The following is a 24,613-nucleotide window of genomic DNA, read 5'->3' as shown; positions in this document are numbered from 1 at the left end:
ACACGATGGTTTCTTTGCCAACCTAGAATTGCCTCACAAGGTTAGGCCCATTTAAGAACAAACATTAGAGTGAAAGAAAAGTACTTTCACACATAAATTGTACAAAGTCTATCTTGAGTGCATAGCTACATGTACTCATGAGTACTTAAAAGCCAAGAAGAGAGTTGACCAGTCTTCTCAACATAGTTTATTCCATATGTTTCCATTAACATTGACAGTTTTGGAAGTATAATTGGAGTATGAATTGTGACCCTAAATTAAGGGAAAAGATTGACGAGTTTTCATGGCATTGGGAAGCATTGATATTAAATGCATATGATTGGTGGAACTAGATGTCTAAATTTAGTGAGACCCATAAGAAAATACACATTACACCTTTGATGTTTGTTGTTATATAGAAGAATAGATTGCAAAAAACTGAGATTGTAGAAAAGCAACATTATTGTTGCAAAATCGTGGTAAGTTCTTAAGTCTGAGAACCTCATTTTTAATCCCTGAAAGGGTCAAGTATGTTTTAGGCTGTGAATAGACAGATTGCAAGGTGCCTAGCTTGGTGGTGATAGGTTTAGAGTTCTAGCATGATGCCACTAGTGTGAGTTTTAGTAGTTGGCACTTGGTTTTTAGTAGGCAAGCTCGTGTTGGCATTGGAGTTTCGAAGGCATAGAAATGGATTGGATCTACTTGGTTTCATTGATGTTACCTACTTCTTGACTAAGCTTGATTGCATAGAGCACTTTGGGACTAGGAAAAGCTTAGTTGGCAATCTCCTCAATATTAGGGATCAAAATTAAGTCTTCAATTTTCTTAAAATAAGAAGCTGATTAAAAATGCAAGTTGATCAAATTTCCCATACCACATTTTGATAATGTGTTGTCATTTTGAACGGCAGTAGCAGAATGACAATAGGTGAGTCATATATGATCTCCTTGAGTCATATATGATCGATCCATTTGATTGTTTTGTTTTCCCCTATATGAATTTGGCGCATTTTGCTCCAAAATGAATGGTGAAACATTTGCAATTTTGAACCCAAATATAAGGTGTTCCTATAGGCCATGAGTTGGTTATAATGGTGGTCATATCAATGGTTATTGGGTTTGCCACCTGTGAGTACGTCTCAAGAGTAGGGCTGTGAGAAAGGTTCTATGGAGTTTTTTTGTGCAATTTTGGTGAATTCTTCATGTTTCTTTCAATTTGCTCCTGCCTAAAATTATGTTTAATGCATATCTTTTAGATTGTGTAAGGTGCATTTTGGGGCTAGTTCTCACAAAATAGCATTTGTACCTTTGTAGGAAAACCTTGAATTACGCAATTCATGAAGGATAAATTCATAGGGTGCTCACAGAGGTTTGGGTAAGCTCATATGAGGGCTTGTGCTTGGGTCAAAGGGTTATTGTGCTTGGGTCAAAGGGTTATTTAGTTTGGTCTCAAATGGACATTGCATAGTTGCTTGAGAACAGAATAACATTTGAGATCGACTCCTTCAGCTTAAAACATTTCAACTTGTACATGATGATTTAGACAAAGCTCCATAAATATTGAAGCATTACAATTAAAAGGCCGATCCCTTACATGGATATAATCCAGCTTTTCACTGTGCAGTATACTACTAGTCACAGGCCACAAGGTAGCGCCATGGATATTTCCTGTAAAGAGGACTTCATCCAGCCTTGATGATGTCACTCAATTTGCATGTGGCTTCTTATCTAATATTGTTTGATTCTCTAGGTTTGGAGACCCTCTAGACACAGCAGGATAATGCACACTCCACATAGCCAGAGCTACCCAGTTGTCTATTGGAATGATCTATAATGAGTTCCTTCTGCATAGGAAGCTAACTTTGCCTGGTCCCTATTATCTTAGTCCTCTTGTCCACATGGTGCCATGCTTGTACTTATTGTATCTTGCATTGATCACCAAATCTTAAGATTTAATGTGTGATGCACCGAATCTTAATATTTAATATGTGATGCAAACTGTGTATGCCTAATATCAAGATATTTTCTTGTCTTGCATGATTCAATCATAAGCTAACATCTAAGATGCAACGTGACTATAGAATCTAACAAGAAGAAATTTTTTGTCTTGCATAGTTTACTCAGAAGTTAACATGAAAAGAAATGTAACTATGGATGCTGCTGTTGTACCTTATCTAAATCTGGGATTCGACTAGAGAAAATAATATGGAGTGGGTCAGATTCTTGCAGGTGATCAGTGGAAAGGCTTAACTAGAAGTCTGAAAGAAACTGCCTGCCTTTCACTTTTTTATGGCATCAACTGGATTAGAGAACTGGTAAGTTCTAGCCTGGAATGCTAAGAACATTGGAATGAATGTTATTTGCAAAACTTAAATGAGACAAGGAAAATAATCCCAATACTTGTGCTCTATGCAGCTAAATGCTTACTCTACACAGATAGAGGGGCTGCATGACAATCTTACACAAGCGACACGAGAAGAAATATCGGTTAAGCTCCTCAAACGCATGCGCAACTTAATGTACTGGCTGTTATCCTTTTCCATCTACAGCAAAATTCTTCTGATCGTTGTCTGGATCTTAGCCGTCTCAAGATAGAGCTCAGAAGGGTTAGGTGTTAAAATATGAGTATGTGCTTGTCACTGTATGTTCCCTGGTTGCTGTGCTGAGAAAAGTATGGAACCAGTAAGTCTTAATAACTTAAAAAGATGGGGACAGCTTTTTTTTCTGTGCCGGGCCGAGAATGTGGATATTTTGATAAACAGAAACTACAGTAAATATCTACAGCTTAATTGTGTGGAAATCTGGCAGTTATGATCCGTTCAACAGGTCACCTAGAAGATGCTGGTAAAAATGAAGCATAGACTATCTGGGGCCAAGTAGGAACTAAAATTGCATGCATATGTCTGATGGTATTTTAGTAAGACTGGGTGGTTAGGACAAAGGTGTACAATGGATTTCAACTGTATGAGTGCAGACATGACCACCTTTACTGTCTGCAGGTCCTAGGATAGGCAGCACCTTTATTCAGTTTTCTGTGTTCCTTAATGCTGCGTGTTTTTTAAGCCTTGAATCAGTTTGAAACAAGGATTCGCTATAAATGCATTTGCCATATTAAAACTACACCAAGAGTTTTTCAGCAAGAAACATCAGAATGTCTGTGACTTGAATGACAATCATTGTAAGCTGATAAACCCTCTTTTGTGCTACAGATTTCTAGAACGTCTTTTAAATGAGTGTATGAAGTGCACTCCCTTATCCCTTCCACTGTTGCATTGTGACTCTGAGGAGGAAAAGCCAGCTCACAGGCAATTGCTGTCTTCAAAAAAAGCATCAGGAACTATCAAACGAGGCAGAAAGAGGAAGGCTTTATCCAGAGAAGAGACTCAAAATGCAGCCAACAGTCAAACTGACAACAATGATTCCCAGGTTTCTGGAAGCAAGCAAAAGCAAACAAAACTGCCCGAGTGTTTTGGGAGAAAATCTGGAGAAGGCACACAACTTTATAATAATTCTCAAATAGGGAATGGGGACATGCATCCAGATACTAGTGGTGTTCATGACAAGGAATGTAAGAGCACAGATGACACAGATTCAACCATTGAGGTGGCAGTTTTCAAAGAGATAAATGAGAAGATTGGACCATTAGGGGAACAGAGATGGAAGTTTCGACCCTTAAACATACATAGCCTGTCCATACTAACTATCTCCCAGGTTTGCAATTACTGTATGTCTAAGCTTGGCATGAAGTTTCTCTTTTCAAGGGTTGACAAAGTTTGTCAACCCTGTTAATGTAAGTTAAATTGCTCTCAGCACCCAGTGATTTTTATACAGGATAAGCCCGAAGTGACCTGCTGTCCAGACCCTTGTGCTGAGGTATTTGGCAATTCAAGTTAATGTTTGACAAGGAAGTTGTGCTACTCATTGCAATTGATTGGATCGGAATAGGATATTCCTTAATGTATAATGTTTTCTCAACTTGCAGCTTCTCCTCCATGTCTATTTGCTTCGTGATATTTTCAACAAGCTGGAGTGTTTTGATTCACACCCTCGTAAACAGTTTCCTTGGACTACAACAGCTGATAGCCCGAAGGCTCCATCTGGTCTTGGCACCATGACAGCAGCAGCTTTTCTTAAGAGCCTAGAACAGATTTTTGTGAGCCTCAGAAAACATTTGGATACTGCAGCAAAGATACTCTGTCTATGTATGTGTCTAAGCATTTCTGCAGTTTTACCTGTGAGCTTATCAAACATTGTAGTCCTGTGTTTTTGTGGTGATTTTGTCGCAAGTCTCATTCGAAGTAGTTATGATTTAATCATCTTGTGGATATTTTCATCTCTAACAGGTTCTACTGCAATGGATAGCTCATGTGATTGCCATTGGGAGGTTGAATCCCTTGCTGCTGGATGTCCTGATTCTCCCTTATTAATGCCTTCCAGAGATGTTGTAGCAGGGTCAACTTTTCTTTTGATTGTCCGCTGTTTGTCAAAGGTAACCTGTTCATAGTGATGCATGAAGTAAAAGTGCTTTGGATGTGCCATTGTCTTAACAAATGATGCAGATTTGCCAGATATTTGCAAACAGTGAGCTTATCACTGAGAAGTGCGTATCTACTTTAATGAACCTTCTGTCAGCCCTTAGTACCAAGGACTCCACAGAAAAATTCTTGTTAGATCTGAAGCCACCTCCTTCACCAGACTCACTGGAATATGCCTTCTGCAGCACATATACTTATCTTGACGAACTTTTTGATGCAGGTATGGGATAAGTCTTCTACATAAATAATTGTTCCAAGATTTAGCTGTGGATAGACTTTAATGTACATTGATACCAAAATAACCAGCCCATGATTATTCATTGTTTATTGCAGCAACATCAATATCTTTCTCAGTGGCTACAGAGCTTGTTTTGGTGCAGAAAAGGCTTCTGACATGTGCAGAGGCTTGTATTGACTTGTCAAAAACTGCTACAAGTGCGCGATCTAGCCTAATATGCACAACAGGCTTTTTGTCTTACTTGAAAAGTAGATTGAGTGTGTCTGCAGGTCGAGTTCTTCGACATGAGTGGGACGATGAAGGAAAAGGTTTGAAAAACAAGGTAAGTTACATATGCCTTGGTTGAACTTGGTTCCTGCACAGGAATAACATTTTGCTGATAACCGGGCTCCTGCACAGGGAGATGCTCTTCAGCAACTTTTACATATGTTTATTCAGTATAACGATGCACCAATGGACCTGCTCAAAGAACTATCAAGTAACATTATGCCTCAGGTTAGCTTTGGTCTGGATTTTGTACAGAGTCCTCATGTGAGCAGTACTTTCTACTTTTTTCTCTAGAAAATGAAGGGCTAGACAAGTCAAAAGGCCAAAAACTGTCTCATCCCAAATTTACCACTTGACTGAGTATGAACTTGAGATCCTTATTGCCTTTGTAAATTTTGTACTCTATAGAGTGGAACTTGCTGCAGTATCCTAGAAAGTATCTAGCTTGTCCTAAAACATTTAACAGCCCCAAGATTTTTGTTTCATTGAGAGAAAGTATCTTCTATGAGTGCAGAGCATGAAAACTGAGTACAGATGTAGAAAGATATAGGTGGAATAGACAGTAGAAGATATATCACAGGAATCCAGAAGGGAAAGCTGATTTATGGGGAGAGTATCTCATACATTATGAAGGAACCATAGTGGTAGTTGAGCTATAAACCATCAAGACTTAAGAATCATGGTATTATCAAATAGCTTATTTCAGATTTTGAATTCAATAATGCCTCAGGTCCATATGGAAAAGCAACATAAAATGTGAATTGGTCCTTCATAATGGGTTTGGCATTGCAGATGCTTGGGTTTCACATGAATTTTGCATGTGGTGGAAACTTGAGCACTCAGGGAATGCATGAAGCTCATACTCCACCTTTGACTGATTACAAGATGGACAAGGTCTTAGTTCTCTAGGCATATGTTACATTCACCCATCTCCAATTGCACCATACAGTTGAAGTCCCAAAACATCCCTTCACTGGTTACTTACAAGACCTTTACTTTTTGCTTCCTGTAAAAAGAGTCAGGAAAAAGCATAACTTCTGATCTCAGTTAAATCTTTTGCAGGTCCCTGTTCAAAAACCAAGAAGTGGTGGTTGTGTGGGTGGATATCCAACTCTTTCACTGGCCACTTTCCTTGTCTGGTACCGTGTGCAGGTTTGTGCGTGTCCAGTGTTTTAAAAGTTTGACAGCATTGACTCCTACAGACCATATAATAGCCATTGTATGCTAGTAACATTTGTGCTTTTGCTTTTGCTGCATGCTCTCGTGTGGACTCCACAGCACGAGCAGCTATCAAACATTTTTCTTAAAGTAGTAAGTTACATTTCCTACCTAACCCTTAGACGTGTCGCAAGTTGAAAAGTTCTTGTGAAAGAGAGGAGAAAGTCTGGTCTTGGTTTTATTAAGTTTGTATTTTCTTATTCAGATGAAAAACGTGTTGGCCCTGCATAAATCAAGGACTGTGGATGAGGATGATGTCAGTGTTGTGCTGATCAAAGTTCGGGAATGTGCTACCATCATGGTTGCTTTAACAAACCTTACCAAGATTCACCATAATAAGGTGGGTTGGTTTATAAAACAGCTTTGGAGGTCTGCATCATTTATCCAAAAACTTGCAAAGGAAGATATATCAGTGTTTTATTGCTTTGTATTGGTTCTCTATTTTTTTTTGTGTACTTGTGGCTGTGTATATGTATGCCTTCTTTTGCTAGTCCTCCTTTGTCTCCTCACTAGTGCATGAGATATATATGGATGCTTACATTGCTTGCCACCAGGATGATGACCATGTACATGCGTAATAATTTGTCCAGCAAGCCTTGCTCATTTGTGTACAATGTAGAGCAGTGATGGTGTGACTTGTTGATGCCTTTGTATGCCAATATTTGGCCAGCACTGTTAGTGTGATACTGATTTTGGTTTTCTCGCTACTACTATTGAATCATGATGTTTCTTGTGTAATCTCTTCTTCTCCCTTTATGCTAAAGTCGCCTTGTATTCACTCCCGTCTCCCATGAAGCGAGCAGATAATCTCTATCTAGATCCTAGAGAGAGATGTCCTATAGATCAATGGCATGATTTCACCTACCAGTTCAAATGAACCAAGCAATATGCTAGCAATTAGCTCATTTGTTGTGGTGCACCTTAGTCCACTTAGCTTCTGGGAAGTTTGGCGTGGCGATCATAACCAAGTATTGGCCAACAATGATCAATTTTTGACTTCCTTGAAGACTCTTGTATCCACGTGTTGGGCATTTGTCCATGATCCAAGCTATTGCTCCCAAAGTTGCTATCGTAGTCTCAGAAGTACCATGAAAGACCATCCAAAGGATTGTCCTTCATACCTCCGATCCCATAGCCAGTGCCTCTAAGTCTCCTCAGGTTCTCCACATCTTCTACATGCTATAGCAATCATTGTTGTAGCCAAGCCAAGTTCCCATGTGCTACTAGCCAATGAAGAGTGAGATCTTCTTGGTTTTGAAGCTATCAACCAATCTCCTCCAAAATTCAGTGAAGAAAGGTGCAAAAATAGCATGTTTGCTAATATTGAGTAATAGTTGGCTTCCATCTGATCGTGCTCATTTTGATAGAAGGTCCAAAGCTAGTCACTAACTGACTGCTCCAACACGGCCAAACTAAAAAGACTATCAAAGAGGTCACCCCAAGTGGTGGTCTGAACTACCTACCTAACTAAGGACAACACAACCAGGAGCTCCTACTAGGTGAGGACTCCTATAGCCTGATCAAAAAATATTTTCTTTGAGCACATTTCTTCTTTTAGGTTTTTATTTTTCCATACTCAGGCATGTAAAAAGGAGGGAGCTGAGTGTAGTGACCCAAGGAGAATAGGGCATCGGCCTCAGGTCCTGTCTCGGTACCCAAGAACCTACCAAGCCCTCACGAGGCAACACTTAATCCTTTTCTGACGCTCACTTTTATTTTCGCTCCAACCTTTCTTACTTCTATTCTCTTTGCTAACTTTGTGGTGTAGCCAAAGGTCACATTGCAAGGCCAGTTGAGAAGTGGGTATAGTTATTGGGTTTCTACTATCGGAGGCATATTGTGTTTCTTGTTTGCTTTTATACAAGGCAAGAGCTTTCTCAAAGTCATAGGTAGCGACCACGGATGTTGAGGTTAAAGTCCACCCCTACCCTTCTTGGATATGGCATGTACACTTGGTCATTTCTTTCATAGGGTAGGGTGCTACAAAATGACATCCATGCATCTACATTCTCATCCTAGATCCTTTACCTCCATCTTGTCTTTGATTCATACCCTTTGACAATCCTAGGTATCTCCATGACCTTGTCTTCCCAGTAGTCATGTGCCTCTGCCCCCCACATTGTTGGATGTGTCTCTCTTTCTTCACTCAACCACTCCCCAAGCCTTCTACTGATGCTAATCACTTCCTCCACCACTCTAAGGGATAATACTCGGCTTAGTGTGGGTAGGTATTAGAAAGTGAATTCAAAGGGCAAAGCAATCAAAGAAGAAAAATAGTCTCGAGAGAAGCACTCTAGACATACTCCGAAGAAGAATCAAAGTCTTCAAATTAAACCTTCCACAAAGAAGAAACTTTGGATTTTTGAAGAAGATGGTATCAATAAAAAGAAAAAGAAAAATAAAAAAAGAGGAGTTGAAAAAAAAGATTCTAATTCTTTGTTGGAGTCTTTTAATTTTGAGCTACTCATCACTGTGATGGATAGAAGAACTAGGAGAGAACAATGAAAGGGCTCAATGCTGGCAACAAATATGTGAAATTCAAAAATTGTGGTGGCAAGTACAAAGAAGAGGTTGAAAATGAGAATGAAGACTATGGGCTCAAAAATTTTGATGGCAAGTACAAAGAAGAGGTTGAAAATGAGAATGAAGACTATGGGCAAGGTATTGGGATACAAAAACATGGCAGAACTTTAAGAAGCAATGTTTTCATGAAGTCTTGCCTTTGAAGCTTAAACAAAGGGTCAGCAAAAATGGTACAACCTCACATGTGGTTTTAACATTGTAAAGGTTTGCAGTGAAAGACTTTAGGAAGATGGACCTTCGCATGATGCCATTCAAGGATCTGAAAGTGAGTACTTTGATAAGGTCATTGCAAGATTAGATCCATTGATTGAGAAGCATATGGACTTGTATCCTCGTGCTAGATTACAAGAAGCAATGCATTCGGCTTGTACTTGTGAAGATTTGTGCACTAAAAGGGAATCCAAGAAAGATCAAGTTTAGTGTGGCTAAGTAGAAAGGAAGCCAAAAGTGGGTGGCCGTGATTGATGCTTGACTATTGCGGCTGATGAATCTAATGCCTCCACGTTTCCATTGCCCTTTTGATCGCCTAACCTATCACGCTTCCATCATAGCTTGTCATGTCTCCTATCTCTTGCCACTTGGCCACCACAGCCGCGTCCAACCTACCACAACGACAGTCCGCCCTCCACTTGCCCAAGCCAGCAACCCTCCACTAGCCACCATCTTCCCTCCTTCACACATGGCATCCTTCGCTTCTTCATCCATCCTTGTAGCCTCCCTACTTTAGCACATCCCCCCCTACAGGCGCCAAAATTGTTAGAGCAAAGCTCAACACCAATCGTCTATTTAGAGCCACAACACCACAATCACATGGAGCTAGCACATCACACAAGATTGCAGCTGGTCCCCCACCACAAGGGGGCTCTAGTGCATCCCCCCGCACACACTCTGCTTATTCCATCTCGCTAATTCGCTTCTCTCAAGACATAGAGGTAGCACTTAAGGACAGAGTGATGGCCCTTGAGGCATCTTCTCTAGCTTGCAGATTGGTTGGAGATCAACTACTCATTCGCATTCTCAAGGACTCCATCCAGTCGGCTCTTACTAGCATTCTTGTTAGGGTCACTCAAGTGGTACCCTTGGGGAAGGGGTGTGTGAGGCTCTAGTTCCGCTCGCCCGAATAGATGGAGGAGTGCTTGCTACCAACCTGCTTGATGTTAGATCTTCAATGGCATACTTTCACAGATGGATGAAGGATTGGGACTACTCATCGCTCGGAGATGACACTATCATCACCATCTCTTTTTTTGGCCTCGATGAGTATTTCAGGCCATACATCTTTGAGATTGGCAATGCATTTGGCCATGTTATACAGAGAGAGGACCTTTGTTGATGCAGTCTTGGAAGGTCCACATAGATACCTATTAGTTCAAGTTATAGTTCCTATGGAGTTTCTACATTCCTTTTCTCAAACCATCAAGATTCCCTCCATCCATGGGGCCTTTCTCACCTAGCCCTCACCTAGCCCATTACACACACATGACTCTTGGGTAGTGCTTCGCATGCAAGATGATCAGATATCTTGCAATAGAGTGCCCAAGACTTTACAATGCTAGACCTCATTCGGAAATGAGGGAGGTAATAGATCCAAGACACGGAGGAGTGACGTAGAGCATTAGAGATGGCGCAATGTTCGACAGATGAGGAAACAGTGCTAGTGATAGTGAGAGCACGCATACGAGGGATAGGGGCAAGAGGAGAGAGGTCCAAATCTAAGATAGGCAGAGGGATTGTGAAGAGTGGTTAGGAATCTTAGACCACCAGCCCATTCGATGTTGGGGGGAACTTAGTCTCCTACTACTTTGACAACCACTTCCTTGGTTATCTAGGAGCTAGAGATTCCACAGCACTTGATTACGACAACACCACAGATTACAAGAGCATTGTAGATAGAGGTGACAACCCACAGAGGCAATGATACCAGCAGCAACTTAGGAGATGCAGCAAGCTATAGACGCACCACTGCCTCCCAGACTTCTACCTCATCAGTAGGTAGAGATCCTAGAGCTGATCTCGTTTCAGGTACTTGATATCTAATAGGGTGGGGAGGGTAAGGAGACACATGAGAGTGAGCAGGAGATAGAGGACTTGGATGCATACTCCGAGGACTTTCCCCACTCTTGGTTGCATTTCGTCCGTGAATGGATCCATATAGTACGATCCATCCAGTCCTATCAGACATGCATGATTTGTCCAGTTTTTGTCCCTTTTTATTGATGAGTTGGTGTTCAAAGAAAAGTTGTTTTTTGTTGTATCCCTTTTCTCTTTTTCCTCATTGACCTCTACCTATACCTCACTTACCACCTCCTCTTTTTCTACCTCTTTCTTATAAGCTTCTCTACTCTTCTCTCTTCTCCATCCACTTCTCTCTACCTCTATATCCTTCTCTTTCTCTCGTGTCTCATCCCTCATGTGTAGTTGTATTTCTATTTTTTCTTCCTTTACCTCCTCTCCCTTGCCTCTATCTATATCTCTATATTCTTTGCTTCTATTACATGCCTAAACCTCTTCATGAAGCCTTTGCATTACACACAACTCATCCTAAGTCTTAGCTTTAAGTTTCTTTTTATAACTACTATCTACTATTTTTTGTACTTGCTACTTGGTACTTGTGACTTGCTATACCATGATCCGTGAACTATGATCCATTGTATATGTATTCAATCTTATAAATAAGATTGGATCTTGGAAATTACTTGTGACTAAAGTCTTGGATTTACATTTTGTCTCAACCTCTCGTCATGTTCATGACTTGTTGTTGAAAATGAAAGCAAAGACATTTGTGGTTTGTAAATTGTATTAGTGTTGGATGGATAATGCATTGTGATACTCTATCTCATGGATAGCCACTCTCATGTTAAAACAAGTAATATTTACTAGCCTAACCCTTAATTTTCTATGTATTTTTTAATGACCGTACGAAACAACAAATTTTATTCGAGGATTTTTTGTGTACATTCGATACCCTAGTAAGTCCATGGAGTGGACAGATCATACCTCACTACCTTGCCCCCACTACACCATGCAACAAAGCTAGTAGAGAGGACACATGAGAGGGTGTATGCTAGGAGATAGTAGAGACATGTTTGGGCGGCGGAGCCCGGTTGGTCTAATAGGCTGAAATGCACTCCATGAGGATGCTTTCATGGAATGTACAAGGCTTCGAAGGACGATACTATAGGCAGAGTTGGAGCCTCATAAGGTAGAATTTGCATAGAGCATTAGTAGGTGGTGTTAGTATGCTTATGCTAGTCATGTTAGTCTGTCATCTCGTGGTTGTGAGATCCTATCAAAGTTTGATAGAGACATAGGAGTTTTGGCAGTTCAAGTGTATTTTCTTCAATTGTTGGCTTCCTGTGTGCATTCTTTAGCCTACCTCCCCCACTTGGCAGACACACTCTTTAGTCTTCAGTCTTTCATTTGCAAGTACACACTTCGACACTTCAACACTCCATACTTGGTGCTACCATCGTCATCAGCCTGATTTGGTGCCCTCATTGATGCTTTGGGTTGTGTGTAGGCATTGATCAGTCCATCCCCATTCTATCGACTTTCTTCTTCAGTTAGTGTAGTATACTTCCTTCATCTTCTGCTTCCTCTCTTTTTGTCTCTCTCTCTCTGTTCTCTTTGTGTTGGTGTTTCTCTTCTGTTGCACACTTGCACTTGGTAACATTGTCTAAGTGAGGATGTAGTCAGGAGATTTATATTAGGGGAGTTGGTGTTCATCGCAGATGAGCAGCATGGATCTTTAAAACACAGATTTTCAGCTTGCGTTTGCTACATTAACAGCCCGGCCGTGCAGGTGGTCTAGTGCCCAACCAACCCTCGTGGACCAGTGAACATCATCCAGAGCAAGGTAATCCTATCCTCTAGGCGGCCTTTTCTTTTTGTGTTTGCAAGTGATTGCTCCATGGCATAGGTGACATCTATCTGGAGGAGCTAATAACTTGGTGCAAGCAACCCCGTTTTAGTGGCAATGATAACTTTTTTCTAACAGATGACACATCTACAGTTTGTGTAGTTGATTGCCTTATGTTTTCCATATTGTCTCCATCCAAACACAACTTATTGGATAATTGCAAGATTGAAGATGTCTTGCCAGTTCACGGGATTCTTTCTAGACACTCTTCTAAGCGGAGATACGATTATCGTTGAAAGGAGTCGTCCCCCATTCGCACCCGCCCCTTCTATTCATCTATCATAGAAGGCTCCGTAAAAAATGAAGATGTCGTCCTTGATACTCTCTGAAGCACAAAGCTAGGCTTGCTGCCAAGGGTTTTGATCAAAGGGTAGGTTTGGACTATTTTGAGACTTTTGCACCTATGACTTCGATGTCTACTATTCGGGCTATCTTGGCTCTTGCAATCCACCACTATTGGCTTGTTTATCAGATGGGCGTAAATTTTACCTTCTTAAATAGTGTCCTTGAGGAGGAGATTTATGTTTCACAGCCTCTTGGTTTTCTTGTGTAGGGGAAGGAGGACCATATCTATAGATTGCGGAAGGCCCTCTATGGCCTGAAGCAAGCTCCTAGAGCTTGGTACCAGAGGATTGATTGATTCTTTCTATAGAGTGACTTTCATCGATTAGCTCATGACCCCAACCTATATACCAAGGTTACGGGTGACAGGCTTGTTTTTCTTATCTTGTATGTGGATGATCTAATCATCATAGGGAGCTATACTCAAGAGGTTGATCGTACTTGGGAGATTTTGAGACAAAAGTTTAACATGACAGATCTAGGAATCCCACACTTTTTCCTTGGCTTGGAGGTCTACAAGATGGCATAGGGCATCTTTATTTCCTAGCACAAGTACATTACCAAGCTTGTCTCATAGTTTGATATGGTTGATTGTTGGCCTATTTCATGCCCCACGGACCCAGAGTCTAAGCTTTTGGTAGCCGGATCTCCCCTTACAGACGCCACCCATTACAGATGTCTTGTTGGCTCCCTCATCTGGCTTATTCATGCTTGGCCGGCCTTGCACGTTCTTTGTTATTTACAAGGGACTCGATCCTACGAGATCATGTATGGAGAGGGGATTACTCTCTTTGGTTGGAGTGATTTTGACTTGGCAGGCAATGTGGATTCGAGATGGTCCACTACAGGTTATGCCTTCTCCATTGGATTGGGAGCTATCTCGTGGAGCTGTAAGAAGCGACATATTGTGGTCCTTTTTTTCTATAGAGGCGGAATATCGTGCATTGTGTTCTACAACCAATTTGGCGCATGTTGGTGGAGATTGGCTTTTCCCGGCTTGGACCTATGGAGCTGTGTATGGACAACTAGAGTGCTTTAGCTGTGGCAAAGAACCCTATATTTCATGCTTGCATGAAGCATTGGCTATTTATAGCCTACCTCCCCCACTTGGCAGACACACTCTTCAGTCTTCAGTCTTTCGTTTGCAGGTGCACACTCTGACACTTCGTGCTTGGTGTTGCTATCGTCATCAGCTCTATTTGATGCTCTCACTGACGCTTTGAGCTACGTGCAGGGATTGATCAGTCCATCCCCGTTGTATTAGCATTCTTCTTCAGTCAGTGGTGCAATATTCTTTCTTCATCTTTTGCTTCCTCTCTTTCTCTTTCTCTGTCTTTGTCTTTGTATCTCTCTCTCTCTTTGTGCTTCTCTGTGTTGGTGTTTCCCTTTCATTGTGCACTCTCACAGGTGGAGCAGTTGATCTTCTCATGTTGCAAGGGTACCATCTCTTGGCAGAGAGGATATCTCGATGTTGCGGGAAGCTATTGCCCATACTTATTGGGGAGCGGCCATGGGAGCCACAAAGATTTAGGTTGGAGTATACATATGTGTTGGGGAGTAGTGATCCTAGTCAATACAAGGCTAGGGTATTGTGATTCCATGGAGAGCTATGTGGGTCTCTGTGAGTGAAGGAGTCATACTGGTCTGTTAGTCATTTATGCCTTGAATGGCTAGCGAGATAGGAGACAGTTTTGGACACCCTTAGCCCGTCTCTATACCACAAGTGGATCATTGGATAGTAGTGGGCAACTTTAATATGATGGAGGCTCTTGAGGACAAGAGAGGTAGATACATGAAAACTACTAGAGAAGGAGAGCAAGATGCGTGGGAGGAGTTACTATTTTAGATTAGAGGCCAGGAACCATGGTTCACAACAGAGTTTGATAGGTCCACAGGCTCGCTCCATTTCTGCAAGAGAGACAGGGCAGTGGGAGCCAAGACATTCTTTAGGATTGACCGATTTTATGTAGACGATTGAGCCTGTGACAAGGGCAGCCTAACGGGTATCATACTTGGCACGACCCTCTTAGACCATTCACCTAGTCAGCTACTTCTCTTTGAGAGAGTCGAGGGACCCCACTCTAGTGTCAAGATTCCAAAGCACTTGTTCTATGAGGACAATCTTAGAGAGTCGGTCACACAAATATGGAGATCTAGACCCTTCGTAGTCGGATGAGCATCTGGTGACTTGGATGAGACCTTATAGGAGATTAGTTCCTTCTTAAAGGAGGAGGCCATGAGGAGGAGAGAGGGCTGTTTAGAGGAGGAGAGATCAGACAAAGCATCATTGGATGCCTTACAGAGGGGAGAGGAGAGATTGCGAGGGTGTAGATGGACAATTGAGAGGATGCAGATTGCCAGAGTAGTGATTGATGCTATGAAGAAAGCCATATCAAAGTACAAGTTTCACGCGAGAGCTTTTTGGATTGAGTTTGGTGATAGGGTTGACATAGATTTTTTTGGCATGATAGGGCCAAAGCAATCTAGATAGGGTGTTAGGAGACTCAAGAGTCTAGATGGATCCATTGCACAGGGCCCTTTGGCAATGAGACAGGTGGCTACACAATACTACACAACTTTGCTTGGGTCTAGGATATATTTGATGGCCCATTTTACATAGGAGGTGTAGAAGGCGCTTTTGGCATTGCCCTTAGGCAAGTGTCCACTAGGGGAAGACCAACTGGATAAGTCCTTTTTAAGGTATTGGGATCTTATTAGTGTAGGCCTCATCTCAGCTTTCTAGCAGATCATGGGATTAGGGGTCATGTGATAGAGACTTTCTAAGGGATTGATTCACCTCATTCCCAAAGGAAGTGGAGACATATTGAAGTTCACACAATGGAGACCAATCACTTTGCGAGAATTGCCTATAAGGTCCTTGCAAAGGTGATTAGTCTTAGATTAGCACCATTGATGCTAGATATCATCAATCCCACATAGATAGGTTTTGTCCAAGTGCGCAACATCTTGGACATAGATTCAACATTTGGAGATTAGTTAGACGGGGCTGTCCACTAGCCCCCCTTCTTGTTCTTATTTGTAGCATAGGCCATGAGCTTCTTCTTGAGAGACACATCCACTTGTATTAGAGACATCAGCTTGCCCATCCTTGAGTTTGAGGAGCTTTTGGATGTGGACTTTGCGGATGACACAACAATCTATCTAGACAAGGACGAGAGTAACTTTAAGGCCTTTGTATCGGCCATGGAGATATTTTGTAGAGTAGTAGGTGTCTTAATTAATTGGCACAAGTCCTATGGATCTTGGGTATGTGACACAAGGCAGCCAGAGTGGTGGCCACATGAGGATTTCATGTGGGTTCCCCATGGGACCGCAGTGAGACATCTTGGGGATTGACCATAGTGACAGGAAACGGCCGGAACGGCCCCTCGGCACGTGGAATCGCCGTCCCCGGAATGTATCCGTCATGGACCGCGTTTCCAAATGATGGAACGTTCCTTGTCCCGTTTCAGATAGGGAACGCAGCAGGGAACGTGTTCCCTGTTTGAAACGGGACAGAGAACGCCACGTGGCAAAACTTACCTGCGCCCGGTCGCGTCCTGCTCCCGCTTGCATCCTGCCCCCATCCACCTTCATTCTCTTCCTTCTTCTTCTTTCTTCTCTTCCTTCTCTTCCCTCTCTTCCTTCTTCTTCTTTCTCTTCTTTCTCCTCCCACCTCCAACCTCTTCCTTCTCTTCCTTCTTCTTCTTTCTCTTCTTTCTCTTTCTTCTCTTCCTTCTCTAGGTTTGGCGTTCTCGTTCCTACTTACTTCATGAATTTTGATTTTTTAAATGCCGTTCCCGTTCCCACGTCCCCGTTCCCTAGGTTTGGCGTCCCCGTCCCCGTCCCCTGTTCCCGTTCCCCATTTCATGTTTCTATGGGATTGACATCACCTCAGAACAACAACTAATACCTCTCCTCTTGAGCCTAAGACAGAAGCTTCTTCATTAGAGCTCGCAAGACTCATTAGCACGGAGAGTAGTGGTTGCCAACTAGGTCCTTCTTGTGACTATGTGGTACATCACTTCGTATTAGGCAATCTCCAAGTCATGCATTGGCCAGGTGAAGTGTCTTATAAGGAACTTCATTTGATTAAGAGGAGACGGAGCCAAACTAGGGTGAAGGTTGTTGGGGAAGTCATCATACAACCTAGATCTAGGAGAGGATTGGGGATCATAGATCGAGACAGCAAGAGCAAAGCCTTGATGGCTAGCCTCATTGTCAGGGGTTGCTTCGAGGTGAGGAGCCTTGGAAGAAACTTTTGATAGGGAGGCTACAAACTATAACACTTGCACATGGAGGATCATAGCAGCCCAACATCCACTAGGATTTTTTAAGAGAACAAGACCAAGGGCTTAGGGAGGAGCTTCAAGTTCAGATTCATGGTTGCCATTATTAGAGCCTAGAGATTTGTACTACTAGGGTTTAGGGTGGTTTCGTACGATTAGTATGATATGTTCAGTACATGAATATGTACAGTATGGAACGTACACAAAAATTTTAAGAATAAAATATATTGTTTTGTATATTCATTGAAAAAATACGTATAAAATTTTATATAAAATCAGCCTACATATATAAAATGTGCAACTTAAAAATAGATCATGAAAGGGGCCTAGACATTGAGGAGAAGAATGAAGAGAAAGGAGGAGAGGGATAGGGGCAGGAAAAAAAAAAAAGGGAAAAAGTTCAAAAAGAATGCATCAATGGACATTTTAAATGGTCGTTTTTTTTTGATATAGTTTGAACGCACATAAATCGTATGGTACCGTATGGAACATACTGTACGCACACGAAATGCAACCCTGCCAAGGCTCCACTAGCTACCCCTATTGCAACTAAAGAAAAGAGAAGGCAACCTCTTCTCTTGAATCACCTTTTGAGATTAGACTCTAGCCATACTCTTGGATAGACGACATACTTATCATTGGGGGTGGGGGGGTTTCTCTTTACAGGTTGCTGTAACGTGTGCTTGGAGTTGATACCAGCTTAAGTACTCTATCTAAACCAAATGCTAGACCCACAAAGGTCACTTTAAATAGGGATCCTTCATAACTCCCACACCTTGCAACTCGATACAATGTGCTTGAGTTATTATTAACTCAATTACTCTATAACCCAAATGTTAGACCCACAAAGGTCACCTTTTTGCCATCCGATTACATAGACCTCATCTAACATGCAAGTTAGGACCCAACCAATGTCTAGGCTCACACATTGTTTCTCCTCATAATGAGGGCCTTACAACTTTGAGCACCATGGATTTTTTATGGCACCTTATGAGGGTGGGGCATTGAGCATATCTAGGAGAGTAGAGACAGGTTTGTAGTCCTCACGCTGAAAACAGTAATTGTCCAAGGTGCTTGGAATGCCTCAAAACAACAGCCCCCTTAACATTATCAAATTGGATACCAAGACAGTAGTGCAAGTGACCAAGATATGTCATAACAAGTGCTTGCTGTAAATCAGCCTTAAATGCTGAAATTTTCTGCTCATCACCCCCAGTCAAGTGCATATCATCAACATACAAGATGAGAACGAGGAGAGCATGCCCTCTTATCTAATGTAAATGGTGCTCTCAGTCGAGCTGTTTTGAAAGCCTAGGCTATTCAAGTAACAATGAATCTTCTTGTACTATGCTTATGGTGCTTGCTTCAACCCATATAAGGCTTTCCACAAACGGCAAACTTTCTTTTCCATGCCCACCTTACAAATCTTGGTGGTTGGTTGACATAGACTTCCTCATTCAAGTCACCATGTAAGAAAGTAGTCTTAATGTCAAGCTGATGTACATTCTAGCCATGATGTGCAGCGAAGCAACAACTGTATGGATGGTTGTTGTATGTGACATGGGTGCAAAGGTATCTTCGTAATCAATGCCATGTCTTTGAGCGTAACCCTTTGCCACAAGTCTAGCTTTGTAGCAATCAATGCTACCATCTACATGACATTTAAAATTAAAGACCCACTTAGTGCCAATTGCATGCTTGCCTTAAGGCAAATCATGTAACTCCAAAGTATTGTAATCCTCAATTCTCTGCAACTTTGGTTGCATAGCATCCAACCAATGTGTATTCTCCAAAGCATCCTCAACACAAAGAGAGTCTTTACCACAAGTAGTGGCTAATAAAGCACGATTTGTAAAGTTTCTTGATGCCTAACGAGAAGTAGCTCTAGTATGTCTAGGAAGAGTGGCACCCTGTTTGCTGTCCCATAAGGTATCCAATAGCCATCTAGGCACTAGCCTTTTCTCTCAATATTGTACCTAATAAAAATGCATTTAATTGCTTTGTCTTGCAACTTGTCGCTTTAGATGGAACATGATTATAGACAAGACATCCAAAAGTACACATGTGTGCAACCAGTGGCTTTCTGCCATTCCATGCTTTGTAAGGCATGAAAATCTTTAAGGCTTGAGTAGGTGAACGATTCAGCACATAGCAAGCTGTATGAATTGCATCCAACCAAAACTTATCTGGCAAAGACTTTCCTTTAAACATACATTCGGCCATCTCCATAAGAGTTCTATTCTTGCGCTCAGCAAGACCATTCTGTTGGGGTGTATAAGGTATAGTGCATTGATTAATAATGCCCCTAGAAGTAAGAAATGCTGCAAATTCCTTTGACGTGTACTCCCCTCCTCTGTTGATGCGTAGCGTAACCAATTTGCAGCTAGTGCAGTTTTCAGCCTTGGTAATAAAATGCTGAAAGCATGATAATACCTTTGACTTGACCTTCAAGCCAACCAATAGCCTCCAATAGCCTTTCCCCTTGTTACATGGGAAAATCTTTCCACTAGGCGGCCTTCCAAATGGATTTTCCAGCTATATAAATTAATTTTCATAATTATTACAATTAATTTCCATCCTTGTCCCTCCCCAAAAAGTTAAATGTGCTCGTCCATAATTAAATTGACAATTCTGTTTTGACTCCTGAGTGGTCTTGAGTATTACTTAGCCGTTGAACTAGCATTAAGTAACTAATTAATACCTACTTCCTAATGTCACCACCATTGACATTCAATGGCTAATTAAATGACCTGGGCTGAAGCTGGCACTAGATAGCACCACCTAGTTCATGACCAATGACATAACTTATTACAACTTTTGCCTTTGATAGCCGTTGACATCTTGGGGTCCTTGGCCCGTCATTGTGACTTATTGACTTTTATATCACTATACATGTCATTAATGCATAAGCCAAAATGCCAAGCACAGAACATTAAAATTTCAAGTCCTCTTGACAAATCTAGTATGCAATTGCTAGAAGAACACATGAAATTGTTAAAACTTATGCATCTAGGACAATTAGCTCTTCAAAGATCATGGAACTAGCTTTTGTTGTGCCAAGTTTGATGGGTTGTAAGGTCTAATGATGAAATGAGAGAGAGAGAGAGAGAGAGAGAGAGAGAGAGTGTGTGTGTGTGTGTGAGTGAGAGAGAGGCTTCTTATTGGGGGTCTTCCCACTGGGAATGTGCTGCATGCTTGTAAGATCTCTGTTGGTTGATGTGTATTTTGTTCTACATGTGATGAGACAGTGCTTCATCTTTTTGTCTCTTGTTGTGTTGCGAGACAGATTTGGAGTTTTGTTTCCCGTGTATGGTTCTCCTTGACACAACACTGGATATCAGCTTGCTCATGGATTATGGGAAAGATGACCTCCATGACCTCTTTGAGTTCAGATTATTCCTACCTTTTCCATTTCCTTAGATGGACAGCCTTGTGGCATATTTGGTGTACTCAGAATGCCTTCATTTTTGATTCAGTTTCTGGCATTCATGGTCATGTGGCCCGAATTTGTGGTTAATTGTCGTGGCAAATCTCCTCTATGGTGTTTGCTGATCTGGTTCTTCCTGACATTGCTGCTCCCTGGCTAGATACTGTTCGCTCCACACCAGCTGCTCTTTCAGTGTGACATTTCTGTGTTAGAGTCTGTGTAGACTTTCCTTTATGTTTGTCATTTTCAATGTTGACCTGATGGTCTGATGTAAATATTTACTACTTAATTCAATTATCTTCACAAAAAAAAACAAGAGGGAGAGAGATTTTACTAAAGAAAAAGAGAGATTAATTTAGATGATTATGGACAGACTCCGCTTCACTCACTTGCGGTCAAATTTGGAGGAAAATTTATTGATACTTTCCTGAAAGGTAACGTTTATTAGGGAGCCAAGTTTCCAATGGAGGTTTACGATGGACTCTGTTGATAACGTGTATGCTTGTACAGGGATTGACTTCTTCCAGGCCCAATATCAGGTGCATAAAGATGCGATAAACGCATTGGTAAGTTGCAGGGGCGTCCATTTAAAGGGCCTTCTCGTTCCCACCTTATAAAGCATGCAGTTACAAGCTGTGTTGTGACAGGTGAAGGAGCTGCAGAAGGCCACTCGGACTGTTCAGACATTGTGCTCCGAAGCGAAGGTGTGCAAGTGCAATGTTTTAAAATCTTGTTCCAGAATGTGCTTAATAATGCTCAAGTGCATTCTTGGATTCCTGGCATCTTTTGAAGTCTTGGCGGCAGAATGCTCTTAATAATGCTGCCCTCTGTCTCTCTCTCAGGGCTTAAAGAAGATGCCAATCACAAGCAAAATTCCTGCTGTTAAGCGCTCACTTGAGCGCTATGTGTTTTGTGTCAAGGCTCTACTGCATTCTGCTTCAGATGGCAACTCATTTTGGATGGGTACAGTCCTCTCCTTTCCTCCCTCTCTTCCTCTTGCGAAAAGCTGTACAATCTAATCCAAATTTTGCGATTTTTGGCAGGCAACTTGAAGCACAAAAACTTACAGGGTCAGGAAGTGGGTTCACAGCTCCCTGTGAGTGATGAAGAACGGGAGGAAGCTCTATCTGTGGATGATGAGGAAGAGGAAGGTGAGGCAGTGGGGTTGGCTGAGGAAGGGAGCGAAGGAGAAATGACTGGAAATGATGAAATTTAAGGTCCGCCATTCCGGAATCGCCAGACAAACGACTTCCGAGTTACATGCAGTGTGCCAGCTCAATCTGTCCAAGTAATAATGTCCAACTCAATGAATCCCGGGTTAAGACTGATGAGGGCAGTAGCGTGACTTGAAAGACAAAAGATCAGAGAGAAGAAATCATTCTCAGAGAAAAACTCGCAGCGCATGTATATGCTGTCACCTGTGCAAAATACCATGTCATCGTCGATGTATATAGCACGAGATAGCCTACTATGTATATTCTTCAGACGCTATTCTTTAGAGGCAAATACATTTTATATTACCTTGAGCAATGTTACGGATTCAAGGACTGGAGTTAGCCAATACATTTCACTATTTGGCAAGTCCCTCTTGCCCATCTTAGCCTAACATACAAGCTCTACTCCAATACCATCTAGCTCTATATGCCACCATTTCCTAATTGAGTTCTATATTGCTACCTTCTAAGACACGTCAATCCAGCCTCTCGAATGACATGGAGGACCAGAATATGGATAGAATGAAGGCTAAGCTCGCTTATCTTATCAATTCAATCCTGCATACCAGAAACAGAAAGATCTTTGCTCTTTACCTTTGGAATCCATGCAAGGTTAAATTTCATGCTATGTATTGGTGGCAATACACCCATTAGAAAAGAGAACTTGGAGATTTCTCTCTACCACCAGAACAATTGCCATCAAATAGCCCTTTGCTCTTTAATTTCCTAGTAGTCATGAATGCCCCTAGTACTACCTTCCCAGCAAAAACCATATCCTTGAGTGGTAGTTATAGGGCCCAACTGTTAGACGGCCCCCATCAATTGGTTTGGGAAAATCTCAACCTCCCAACCTTTGCAAACCTTGTCCACCTCTAGCTCCCTATTTGCTTAAAAGCGCCTTGATAACATTGGTGTTGAGACCTTTGGTTATTTGTTTATATGCAATTTGTGAGTGTCAGTTTGATCCCAAACGGGTGATGGTCTAGGCTTATGAATCTATTGACAAATTTTGCACCCAAATCCCAATCCAACATGTTCAATTTAGAGAGTTGCTATTCAGCTCTTCACTTGAAAGAGGATATGCCCATCAAATGCAATCTCATAACGAGATCTACATTCAGCTTGCTTAATTAGAGATCTCCCTCTTCTTCCTCGCACTGTTGTGGAAGGTGAGCTCAAGGTCTTGGACTAGAAAATATTTTCATTTTCCTCGATGTTTTTTGATATGTAATCCTAGGGTGAAAGGTAAAAAATCCTTGGTAGGAATGCGATAGGTTTGTGGTTAGCCCATGTGCTTTTTAAACTTTCACGATGTGTGTAACTACGGTATTTGAGTTGGCCAAATCCCATGCATCACAAAATTCCTTGTTAAAGCATGCTACATCTGTCATCATTTGTGACCATTGGGCATCTTGTTGCTAGAACTTCTTAAGAAAAATTGGCCCTTCACACATTTGCTTCTTCTAGGCTCGACAATTGTTACCCCCTCGTTCTCCATTGTTTTCATAGGTACTTCAAAAGCAACAAAAGCCAAATGTCTAGTCTTCTGTTGTTTTCCTTGAAGAAATTTCCATAGTATACAACCTTAGGATTTTTGCAGTTCCACATACAAACATGCTAATAGCAAGTAACATCGTAGGTAGGAAAAATAAAAAGGTCAAGATCTTGAGCTTTACATGTAGCAGCCAAGCAACATAACTCCAACAATCTATTTTCTTCTTGATTCTCTCTAAGAACCATTTCGTCTATGCAAGTTCTTTGACCTAATTCCTATTGGGAATCCAAGGACTTGAAATACAACCCCTTTGTGTCATTCTTCTCATCCATCCAAGATCAAGATCTTTCCCAAAAACATTAACAAGAGAGCATTTCTCATCGCTTACCCTAAAACTAGCTACGTTCTCATACTCTTCAAGCACCCTCGTTGCTTTCTCTAATTGTGCCTCATCTTCGTGCCATAAAGAGATCATCAATAGAACCTTGCCTTGCTAATTGCTTTCCCTTATATTTACTTCCTTCCAAACCACCATCCATAGTCAACTTGTCAATTAGATAGAATAAAGGATGAGTTGCCATAGAAAAAATTGTGGGGCATAAAGGGCTTCCTTACCTAAACCTTGTCAATGCGTGTAAGTAATCAAGTAAGGGTCCATTTATAGAAAATAAAGTGTATGCCTTGTGCATTAGAAGAAAGCGAACATTAGCAAAATTAAAATATGTCCAATTCACCATATCAAAAGCAGTTTTAACATCCAGCTACAAGAGGAGCGTCTTTTGCCACATGAACTTAATATTTCTTCCTTATAGAAATCCTTGAATAGTGAATTATTGTTCTCCCGTGACACTACTTTGCTAATCCACTCCAATGGCATCCCCAATTCTTTAGTACTGAACGTCACTTGAAGGTGGGCACTAGTCTTTCGAAAGAGGAGCTGTTAGTCCTATATGACCTTTTGTAGGAGAACTTGGACGTGTTTGCATGATTCTACAAAGATCTAAAGGGGATTGATCCCATAAAGTTTCAGCATCACATCGACCTCGAGCTTGATGCCAAACTCGTGAGGCAAAGATAGAGGCGTATAAATCCAAATTACTCAGCCCTA

The 24,613-nt window shown here is 41.5% G+C and overlaps 1 protein-coding gene across 3 annotated transcripts in view; it reads left to right on the top strand.

The window, feature by feature from the left end:
- LOC148035980 (fanconi anemia group D2 protein) overlaps window positions 1-22,931 on the top strand; it is a 66,454-nt gene extending 43,523 nt beyond the window's left edge. The window contains exons 15-32 of one of the 3 annotated variants that reach the window (XM_087677975.1): window positions 2,198-2,293; window positions 2,394-2,497; window positions 3,188-3,689; window positions 3,810-3,851; window positions 3,961-4,180; window positions 4,322-4,467; window positions 4,538-4,733; window positions 4,847-4,948; window positions 5,021-5,073; window positions 5,151-5,246; window positions 6,081-6,170; window positions 6,297-6,329; window positions 6,442-6,576; window positions 21,170-21,230; window positions 21,307-21,362; window positions 21,444-21,500; window positions 21,639-21,759; window positions 21,840-22,931. In XM_087677975.1, coding sequence (XP_087534101.1) covers window positions 2,198-2,293; window positions 2,394-2,497; window positions 3,188-3,689; window positions 3,810-3,851; window positions 3,961-4,180; window positions 4,322-4,467; window positions 4,538-4,733; window positions 4,847-4,948; window positions 5,021-5,073; window positions 5,151-5,246; window positions 6,081-6,170; window positions 6,297-6,329; window positions 6,442-6,576; window positions 21,170-21,230; window positions 21,307-21,362; window positions 21,444-21,500; window positions 21,639-21,759; window positions 21,840-22,012 — 2,283 coding nt within the window. In that variant the 3' untranslated portion in view covers window positions 22,013-22,931. Of the gene's footprint in view, window positions 1-2,197; window positions 2,294-2,393; window positions 2,498-3,187; window positions 3,690-3,809; window positions 3,852-3,960; window positions 4,181-4,321; window positions 4,468-4,537; window positions 4,734-4,846; window positions 5,074-5,150; window positions 5,247-6,080; window positions 6,171-6,296; window positions 6,330-6,441; window positions 6,577-21,169; window positions 21,231-21,306; window positions 21,363-21,443; window positions 21,501-21,638; window positions 21,760-21,839 lie in introns of all 3 variants that reach the window. The other 2 variants (XM_087677973.1, XM_087677974.1) reach the window with 2 other exon arrangements.
- Window positions 22,932-24,613: the final 1,682 nt, after the last annotated feature.

Source organism: Lygodium microphyllum, chromosome 5 (assembly GCF_053477565.2).
Source record: "Lygodium microphyllum isolate KBCC chromosome 5, Lygodium_microphyllum_v1.1.10, whole genome shotgun sequence".
Classification (NCBI taxonomy): domain Eukaryota; kingdom Viridiplantae; phylum Streptophyta; class Polypodiopsida; order Schizaeales; family Lygodiaceae; genus Lygodium; species Lygodium microphyllum.
This window is presented reverse-complemented; position numbering and strand designations above follow the sequence as displayed.